At 39.4% G+C, this 10414-nt stretch overlaps 1 protein-coding gene across 1 annotated transcript; it reads right to left on the minus strand.

Annotated features, from left to right (window-relative positions):
- Positions 1 to 2370: 2370 nt before the first annotated feature.
- LOC308096387 (B-cell receptor CD22-like) lies at positions 2371 to 8858 on the minus strand (the record flags this gene model as incomplete). The annotated part of the gene is made up of 8 exons (XM_080443811.1): positions 8796 to 8858; positions 8475 to 8581; positions 5467 to 5814; positions 4581 to 4847; positions 4136 to 4336; positions 3002 to 3089; positions 2898 to 2916; positions 2371 to 2751 (listed from the first exon to the last, which is right to left on the minus strand). Exons 2-8 carry the CDS (start codon positions 8527 to 8529, stop codon positions 2371 to 2373), a joined length of 1359 nt encoding a protein of 452 aa, XP_080299937.1. The 5' UTR covers positions 8530 to 8581; positions 8796 to 8858.
- Between the last annotated feature and the right edge of the window lie 1556 nt (positions 8859 to 10414).

A 10414-nucleotide genomic window follows, 5' to 3' on the forward strand; every position in this document is an offset into this window, starting at 1 on the left:
ACCCTACCTTTAAGTACAGTACTTGAGTACATGTAGGCTACTTAGTTACTTTACACCACTGGGTGGCTGTCTTTCTAGGTTTCTGCATGTGTTGTTCTCTTGTCTCTTGTCCTTGGTAGAGGGAACAGATTGGTGATGCAGGAAGTAAGACACTGTACGTTGAATGCTGGCCTTTATCTGCTGAGTGCTTCAGCAATCCCATGCCTCAAGCAAGCACACATGCAATGCACTGTATAAAGAGGTAGACTAATTTACTGGAGTGGTGTCATTAAGACTTGCCTTTAAAGCTCATGTACAATCTATCAGTTTATCAGGGTTCCTTTATTGTCTCCGCCAGGCCGAAAGGCATGGCGAGAGAGTATGTTTTCGCCCCTGTCCGTCCGTCCGTCCGTCCGTGTGTCCGTCCGTGTGTCCTGTCTGTGTGTTAGCAGCTAATCTCTGGCACCGTTGGCCCGGTCGCTCCGAAACTGTGCACACACACTCCCTGGATGCTAATTCAGAACCTCTGCCCCTCACATGGGCCTGTTATAGCGCCACCAGGAGGCCGATTTGTGCAAAACCCTTTTTTTTTACATTACTCCTACAGATTTTATCCAAACGTCATGCAAATCGGTACACAGTATCTCTATAGTCATGTGATCAACACAAATATGTCCGATTTCCCATATTCCATCCTCATGCCTATGGTTGGCTTCCAAAGTTTGCAGGATTGGTCCGTTTTGAACAAAAAGCCTCAAACTATGCACGCAGCTTGCGATTTCCGTGAATTTTCACACGCACATTCCCACTAGGCCGAGGAAGAAATACCACCCTTTTCACATTGGCCTGTTATAGCGCCACCAGCAGGTCTAATTTAGCAAAACACATTTTTGGAACAAAATGCCTCAAATCATGAATGCAGTGTCTGATTGCCGTGAAAGACCTAAAAATAAATGGCACCCTTTTCACATTGGCCTATTATAGCACCACCAGGAGGCCACAATAACGTACCTGACCTGGCGGAGACCTGTGCTCCGAGGAGCACTTTTTCTAGTCTTTGAATTGCATTTGGTTACATTGAAAGTGTCCCAATGAAACCAATAAGTATAGTGAATTTTCATTGGTCAAATAATTCCAGTCAAATCATCATAGTAGAAATCTCAGGGTACAACCATGAAGAATGACACGAAATTATATAGCATAACTTTATTCATGCAGTTTCATTTATATAATGAAATGTAATATGACTTGCAATATAAACGCTCTCCATAGTCTATAGAAATATAATAAAGAGAATAGAATTGACTGCTAAAACGTATCATAGCCTATAGCAATAGGACAGTTTTACAGGATGTGTCTATAATACCTGAATGAAGATAAGAAATAGAAGTCTGCACACTGTAACTTTGCAAAAGTTCCCAATCAAGGCTTTATTATAGATAAATCTATAATTGATTGATTGGGAGCTTTTGCAAAGTCACAGTGTGCAGACTTCTATTTCTTATCTTGCCTTAAATCTACTGTTGATCCTGCACCTGCCATCCAGTGGATGTGCCAGTTTCATTCTTTCTTTATGAAGATCATGACATGGAAATAGATAAAGATAAAATAAGAATATTATGTTCCCCTAAAGCACATGTGGGAAAACTGCAGACATTTCACCTGTAAACCTGTGATTTGACAATAAAGATGATTCTGATTCTGAAGTGTTGCCTCGACGAGGCCTGTGGCTCTGAAAACACAGTATATGTACAGTATAGAAACACTTTTCCGCCAATTTGATGAAAAAGAATAAAGATCCTGGAACTTAGAGTCTCAAAATAATGAGAAACTTTCTCAAAATAATGAGAAACTTTCTCAAAATAATGAAAAACTTTAGCAACTCATTATTTTTATACAGAGCTATTGTCATTACTTTGAGATAGTCATTTCGAGATACTAAACCATTTTGAGATACAATTTTAAGAAAGTTTCTCATTATTTCGAGATACTAATTTTTGTCAAAGTTCATCATTATAATGTTTTGCAGGATCGGGCTCAGGAACTATAGTGCTCTCTTGGAATCAGAAGGTTCCCAGTTCGATCCCCGGCTCCAACCTGGCTTTGTGTCAAAGTGTCCTTGAGCATGACACTTAAACCCTAACAGCTTCTGATGCCTGGTTGGTGCCTTGCATGGTTGCCTCTGACGTTGGTGAGCGAACGGTTGTAAAGAACATTGGACAATTGCGAAATATAAATATCCCATTTGGATAAGCTTTGCCATTATTTTGAGATACTGTACCTTCTTTTTTTCATCACATTGGCAGAAATGGACATGAATAGTCTCTTTTGTCACCGTAGGCCTACATGTATTTGCATCCCTGCAGAGGCAGAGCTGCAACTGGCCATAGCTCAGATGTTCTCATAATCAGGATCAGAGTCCTTCTCTTCTGTGGAGTCAGAGCTGCAACTGGCCATAGGTGAGATGTTCCCATAAACAGTATCAGAGTCCTTCTGTTCTGCAGAGGCAGAGCCGCAACTGGCCATAGGTGAGATGTTCCCATAAACAGTATCAGAGTCCTTCTGTTCTGCAGAGGCAGAGCCGCAACTGGCCATAGGTGAGATGTTCCCATAAACAGTATCAGAGTCCTTCTGTTCTGTCGAGGCAGAGCTACAACTTGTCACCACAGCTGAGGTGTTCCCATAAACAGGATCAGAGTCCTTCTGTTCTGTAGAGGCAGAGCAGCAACTGGCCACAGCTGAGGTGTTCGCATAAACAGGGTCTGTGTTGAACTGGGGGAGATATAGACATATTAATTCACTAATTCAGCAGTAAAATTTGTCGTTGTATTTGTCATTGTAAACATTTGGACATAGTACATGAAATGTACTATGTGCATTTACCCATCTTGATTATTAAGAGCAGAGGGCTACTATACCTGGGAGGCTCTCTTTCTTCTATGGAAGAGAAACACAATTTTAAGTCAGTTTGTGATTTATCTCATTGAAACTGACCAAAGTGTAAAGGGAAAGCTAAATGTACCTGATCCACAGTAAGATGAAGACGGACATGATGGCCAGGAGAACAGCTACGCAGATTCCTGCAGCTGCAGCTCCTGAGGCCCATGGTGCTGGGGATCAGACGCTCAAATTAAAACACTGACAACTAGAAAAAGTGCTCCTCGGAGCAAAGGTCTCCGCCAGGTCCGTTATGTCAGGTACGTTATTGTGGCCTCCTGGTGGCGCTATAATAGGCCAATGTGAAAAGGGTGACATTTATTCTTAGGTCTTTCACGGCAATTGGACACTGCATTCATGATTTGAGGCATTTTGTTCCAAAAATGTGTTTTGCTAAATTAGACCTGCTGGTGGCGCTATAACAGGCCAATGTGAAAAAGGGTGGCATTTCTTCCTTGGCCTAGTGGGAATGTGTTTGTGAAATTTCATGGAAATCGCAAGCCGCGTTCATGATTTGAGGCATTTTGTTCAAAACGGACCAATCCTGCAAATTTTGGAAGCGAACCTTAGCCAATAAGGATCGAATATGGGGTATTGTAATGTAATGTAAAAAAAAGGGTTTTGAACAAATCGGCCTCCAGGTGGCGCTATAACAGGCCCATGTGAAAAATTTGAGGCAGAGGTTCTGAATTGGCATTCAGGGAGTGTGTGTGCACAGTTTCGGAGCGACGGGGCCAACGGTGCCGGAGATTTGGTGCTAACACACAGACAGGACACACGGACGGATGGACAGGGGCGAAAACATACTCTCTCGCCATGCCTTCGGCCTGGCGGAGACAATGAGAGTCTGACTTACATGGATGTGTTAATAATAATGAAAAATGGTAAATCAGCAATCCAACATATTTGATGACGGAAATCTAGCTGTTGAAAGATATTTGAGAAAAGAACGCACAAAAATAAATTTAAAATAGAATCATTGGGAACCTGTTATTGGAATTGGAAGTTATATGCTGTATTGGGAGTTTTTAAATCGACATAGTTTTTATTTATATGATTTTTATATTATTATTTGGCAAAAGACTTTATCGACAGTAGCCATAATTTCCAGGCTTGTTATCCTGACCTTGTGTAAAATTAAAATGTTTTATCTACTTACATTGGACATCTATAAAGACAAATGATGAGTTTAAGTGTCCATATTCATTTGAAGATTGACAATGGTACGTCCCGCTGTCCTTAGAGCTGATGGAGGAGAAGTTATACGTTTCATCTGGTCCCTGATGCAGTATTGTGTTCTCCTTGTACCAGGTGTACAATTCTTTCGGGTTGGCATCACTTTCACAAGTCAGAGTCACTGGTCTACCCTCCTGTATCACAGCAGAAGGTCTCACTGATAATGAAGCATTCTTCGGACCATCTGCAGAACATGATTTTAACATATAGATCAACTTTAAAATGAAGAAAAGTAGTATGCCTCCGTAATCACTGTGGAGCATGCCCAAACAACCTCAAACATGTTCAATAAAGTATAGGCGTACTGTATTAATCATTATATTGTTCTTCATTCGTGTGTATGCTGAGTATCAGGCCACAGTCACAAAACAAATACAACTGTGATTTGAGGTTCAAAGCATGAACAGCACAACTTAAAAACAACTCACATCTGATGGTGAGAGTTTCTTCAGGAGCTCTGACATCCTCTTGACCTTTAACAGCACAGGAGTATTCTCCTGCATGATGACTGCTGACTGGGTCTAGAACCACATAGTTCTGTTGTCTCTCTGTGAGGTTTAGATTCTGTCCGTTGTGGTACCAGATGTAGATGAGTTTGTCAGTCAGAGAACAGTTGGTGTTACAGGTCAGTGTCACATTCTGTCCTTCTGTCACTGTGGGAGGAGTCAATGTCACACGCAGGTCTAGAGGGTGCCCTGAATAAATAAAAAAGAAACATCATGATGATTATTGTCACAATAGATTAATTTACTTACTACATTACCAGTACGCTACCAGTACTGTGACAGAATTGTACTGATAGATTATGAGAATTGATCCTTTTTTTTTCGTCATATTTTTGCATTTTCAGAATATCTTTATAAAGCGTGGGATAGGAGGAGAAGGGTGACTTATAATAGATGAAATTTCATTTGTATTAACTTTATATAGTCTAGGTGCAGGTCTCTATGAATGTATGTAGGCCTACTGTATGTGTCTTTTTTTAAATCAGGTTCGATTATGAGTTGGTGGCTGGGTGTGGACTGGAATGTTTATGTTTTGGTTTATGTTAATTAATGTGTCTGAAAGAAATTGTCCGGACACGAAAATAAAATATTTATCCAAAAAAATATTAATTAATTAATTAATTAATTCACACACACACACACACACACACACACACACACACACACACACACACACACACACACACACACACACACACACACACACACACACACACACACACACACACACACACACACACACACACACACTCGTATTTCCTAGATGTTAAACAGAATGCACTGATGGAGCACCTAATGAAAAAGTTACCTGTGACAACCAATGTGACTCCAGGGTGACCAGAATATTTCCCATCTGGTTTGTTTGTTATGAACCTGAACATGTATTCTGCTGAATCAGTCTCTCTCAGGTTTTTAATCGTCAGGGTACAGCTGTTCCTTTCATCACAATGATACTGCACACGACCTGCATACTCAGAGTCCTGGGACATATCTACATGCTCCTTTGCTCCTGTTGTGACCCAAATTCTGTTTGTGACGTTGTAACCTGCATTGGATGGGTAACTGTAGGTGCAGCTTATTTGCACAGTTGATCCCTTAATGGCGCACACATGATGAGAGTTGTAGGTTACTCCCCAACCATCTCCACACTGTATCACTGTAACACAGAACATATACTGTAATCATTGATAGTTAGAGGACAGAAGATGTTCCACTTCAAGATGTAAGACTTTACTTAAAGAGGTGGTGCCATGGTTTTGCACTTTTTCTGTTTTTCATGTGTCTATGAGGTTGATAGAACTTCATTAAGCCCCCTGGTGGTGTTTTTATGGTGTTTTATGTCTTCTCTGACTATTTTGAGTTTCTACCTGGAGGCTGAAACCTTGAAGGTCGAACGTGCCAATAGAAAAACAGCCCTTTAGTGACATAGTAAAATTGTACCCTCCCCCTCATTATCATAACACAACAGGTATGGGCATGAGGAGGAGGAGGGACTAGGACAGGTGGGTGGTACTAAGGTGGTGGAGGAGGTGCTAAGGTGAGACCAGGTATACTTAAAGGTAGGGTAAGTGATATATTTTGGTTAAAACAAAAAGTATTTTGTTAAAAGGTTAAAATACTATATTCTGATAGTAATCATTGCTATAGAGTGTTTTTTCAGTAACAGATGTCTCTCTGTCTCTCCAGCTCTTTAATAAACAGAAAATACATTTTTCGGTAGGTGTCAAAATATCAGCCAATCAGAAGAAAGTACACATTTTTAAGCTTAATTTGTATAGTGTTCCAGTTCCAATTTTGCCTGCTCATTTCTTAGTGTCATCACTTCCAATTTCACTTGTTTAATCTGTATCCTGATTGAGTTCTCTGTCCTGGTTGGATAAAATTGGAAATGAAACTGAAACTGAAACGAAAATGCATTTTCTGTTTAATAAAGAGGTGGAGAGACAAGGAGACTCGGACTCCTAATACTGAACAAACACTCTATAGCAATGAGTACTATCAGAATATAGAGCTATTTAACACTTATTTTAAACAATGCAAATCACTTACCCTACCTTTAATGAACTGGAGGCGTGTCCAAATAAAAACATAATTTTAACAATTTCTGTACACTTTTTTGAAAAAAATCTTCCTCCTAGTGTAACCATAATACCTGATGATTATGTCTTAGGGGGGGGGGGAAATCACTGAAAATCACGGCACCCCGTCTTTAAAGGTCGGGTCTATAATGCATTATAATCTCATTTATAATGCATAATAATGCGTTTATATGGCATTACAACACTTATTATAACTGTTTATAATCATGTATAACAAATTAAAACAACATTTATAATTGGCCTGTTATAGCGTCACCAGAGGCTGATTTGAAATTTCAAGTGTAATTTCTTCCCCGCCCTGGTGGGAATGTGCATGCAAAATTTTACGGAAATCACACGCTGTGTTCATAATTTGAGGGATTTTGTTTAAAACCGATCAATCCTGCAAACTTTGGAAGCCCTTATTAGCCAATCAGTATGAAATATGAAAAATCGGACAGATCCGCCTTGATCACTTGACTATAGAGATACTGTGTACCGATTTGCGTGATGTTTGGACAAAATCTGTAGGAGTCATATAAAAAAATATGCTTTACAAAAATTGATGGCGCTATTACAGACCCATCTGAAAAATTCGAAGCAGAGCGTCTGCTATGGCATTGAAACTATACAAACTATAGCAGGCCAAGTCGCATATGTCTAAATAACATGCTATCTAAATTAAATGTTAACCTTTGCATAGCTTTATGGAAATTAAATATTTCAGCATCTGTAGTCAAAGTGAAGACAACAGATTCAAAATGTCTCCCAAACAACCACTGACTTAAACATTTCTAAAGAACAGAATTAAAATTGTTCAAGCCTTTTTTGTCAGAGACAAGCTAAAAGCAGTAATGATGATACTTTACCGGCGTAACTAATAATTGGCCCGTGCGGAAATGACCGAAATAATCCTAAAACGGGAGCAAAAATATTTAAAAATAAAATAGAAATAAAAATAAAAATAAATGGCCCAGTGGCCCACTGGCCCAGCGGCCCACCGGGCATATGCCCGGTATGCCAAATGGCCAGTCCGCCCCTGCTTCGCTGTCATTGTACATTCTGAACTCCTATGAAACACATTATAGTGTATTATCTTTTATTTGAGATGGCGTAAAATGCTGTGCCAGACCTGTTCTCTAACAGCTTGCTTTGTGTATTCATATACAGTAAACGTGTTCATTTAACTCATTTACTGTATTGGTCAGACAGAATGAATTAAACACATTTATTTCTGATATGTTTGATATATGTATGACAACTTCAAAATGTTACAATTTAATCAAACATTTATGTTAACCACATTAACCCTGACGTCCAATTTAGGCAAATTTGTCTGAATTTGTCTGAATTTTTCAAAGATTTTCAAACATAAAAAAACAACCAACATTCTGTTAAAAGAATATTGTAACCTCACAAGGTGTCTCACTCTGACACCTTGTCGTACGAAGAAGTATGGGCTTATGGGTAAGAAAATGTCCCCCACGTTTATTTATTTTCCTACAAATCAAACCATGCTTCTAATTTCGCATTTAGCAAACACTCTTATCCAGTGCTTACTAACAAGTTCCGTTCTCATGAGTTCTCCATTCTCTGTTAGAAAGGTAATTATCTGTGCAGTATATGACATTTGACATGATATCACATCATCACATCACAACAGCTCCTCACATGTTCATCTGAAATACTGTAAAGAGAATGAACGTCTAAAACCTTTAATAAATATAAATATAAATACCTGGTAGAGTCAAAAGGAAGAGCACAAATCCACGTGTTGCTCCTCTAACATTCATAGTTAGGCCTCTCCTCTCGGTTGAAGGCTTCAGAGGAACTAAGACACATTAGCTGGTGGATGATGTACATAAGACGAAATATTACAAGATCATTATCAACAACGGTGCTTTCTTCTCTGTATGTATGCTCTCTCCCTAGTCCCTACCCGTGTCAAAAATGCCTAAAAGATTTAGGCATAAGAGGCCCTTTTACTCAGTCATAGTTCAATGTGGTATTTGAATCTCCGAAAGAACGTTGCTTTTCAAAAAGGAGTAAATTAACTTACAGAGTATGCAGGCAACTTGGATTGATACCATCGAGGTTGATACCGGATACGGATACCATTCAGCTCACGCATAGGAGTATGATGGGTGAGAAATATGATGAGAGAGAGAGCTAGAACGATTCCGTCTCTGTTGAGTGGAAACCTCATATGTCCAAAACCGTTACTTTTCAGGATTAAAATTTTAAAATAGCAAAAGTAGCAGATCTACAAGCAGATCTGCTGCTTTTGATGCTATTGTGTGACGCTTTAGTATGATCAAGTCAGTGTTCATTTTGTTGACTAAGACTACTAAAAGACTAAAAGATTAAGATTTTGATCTTTAGTCGACTAAGACTAGACTAAGACTAAACAATTTCAGTTGACTAAAATAGGACTAAAACTAAATGGTGTGTTATTCAAAAGTCTAAGACTAAGACTAAATCTTTGCTGTCAAAATTAACACTCGATAGGGGTAGTAGTAGGGCCTTCATTTACGAATTTGGAGATAGGAGGTTTCTGCCCGACAGCAACGACATGTGTAATGAAAGAAAATGAAAGAGAACAAAACAATAGCATATGGGCCTAACATGTCACCTAGACCACAAGATAATAGCAAACACAGGAAATCATCATTTTGAGGGTGTTTAGAGGAAGCTTGGTGATGCAGAGAAACTTAGCAAGAGTCGAAACCTGTCCAAAGCATTTGTTGAAAACAGTGTCCAATTTCTAACTACTTATATGATGTTTTTGCATAGTATTGTATATTTGTCTGTCATTAAATGTTTCTATGAATTGAGTACAAAGGACCCCAATGGAAACAAGCCATAGCTTTCTTGGGTTTAAAATCCTCTTAGCAGACCTTGTATTGAACCGTACTTCCCTATGCTTTTATTTTTGGTAATAAAGTATTCAATCAATCAATCAATCAATCAATCAATCAATCAAATAATCAAATAATCAATCAATCAATCAATCAATCAATCAATCAATCAATCAAACAAACAAACAAACAAACAAACAATCCACACACACATTGTCCACATGGGACAGACATATGGACACACAGTTGAGGGTGTTCCACTAGTGCAGGGCTCTTCAACAGGGGGTCCGGGACACCTGGGGGGTCCTCAGAGTTACTACAGGGGGGCCGCCAAATCTCTGTGCGATTGGATCTTTTTGTTTTTTACCACTTGAACCCTAGCATCTCCATTCCCTTGGGGAACATTAGCCGAAAAAAGCTGATCTACAAGCTCACAACGCCTCTCAACGCCTCACTCTACACAGTTGTGTACAGTAGATACCTTGCCATGATGTAACTCCAAAGGTGGACAAGAAATTATTTTTGATTTCTTGTCCACCTTTGGAGTTACATCATGGCAACGTAACTACACAACCCAAACCTCTACCAAAGTAACCTCGGTCCCAGCCTCACTCATCTGCGAAAAGAAGAGCCTGGTCACTACCTAAAGCAGCGAGTGTCTAGGAACTAAGTCCTGAGTGGACAGGATTTCCCCCGGAAACGATATTTTTTGACCAATCACAACACTCGTTTCATTCGCGGAGAATGTTAACAGATTTGTAAAGCATCAACGTCATTTCCTTGGGCGGTACTTACTTCTGTCAAATTCAACCATTTCCGG

Source organism: Gymnoscopelus braueri (genome assembly GCF_963280865.1).
Source record: "Gymnoscopelus braueri genome assembly, chromosome: 2".
Lineage (NCBI taxonomy): Eukaryota > Metazoa > Chordata > Actinopteri > Myctophiformes > Myctophidae > Gymnoscopelus > Gymnoscopelus braueri.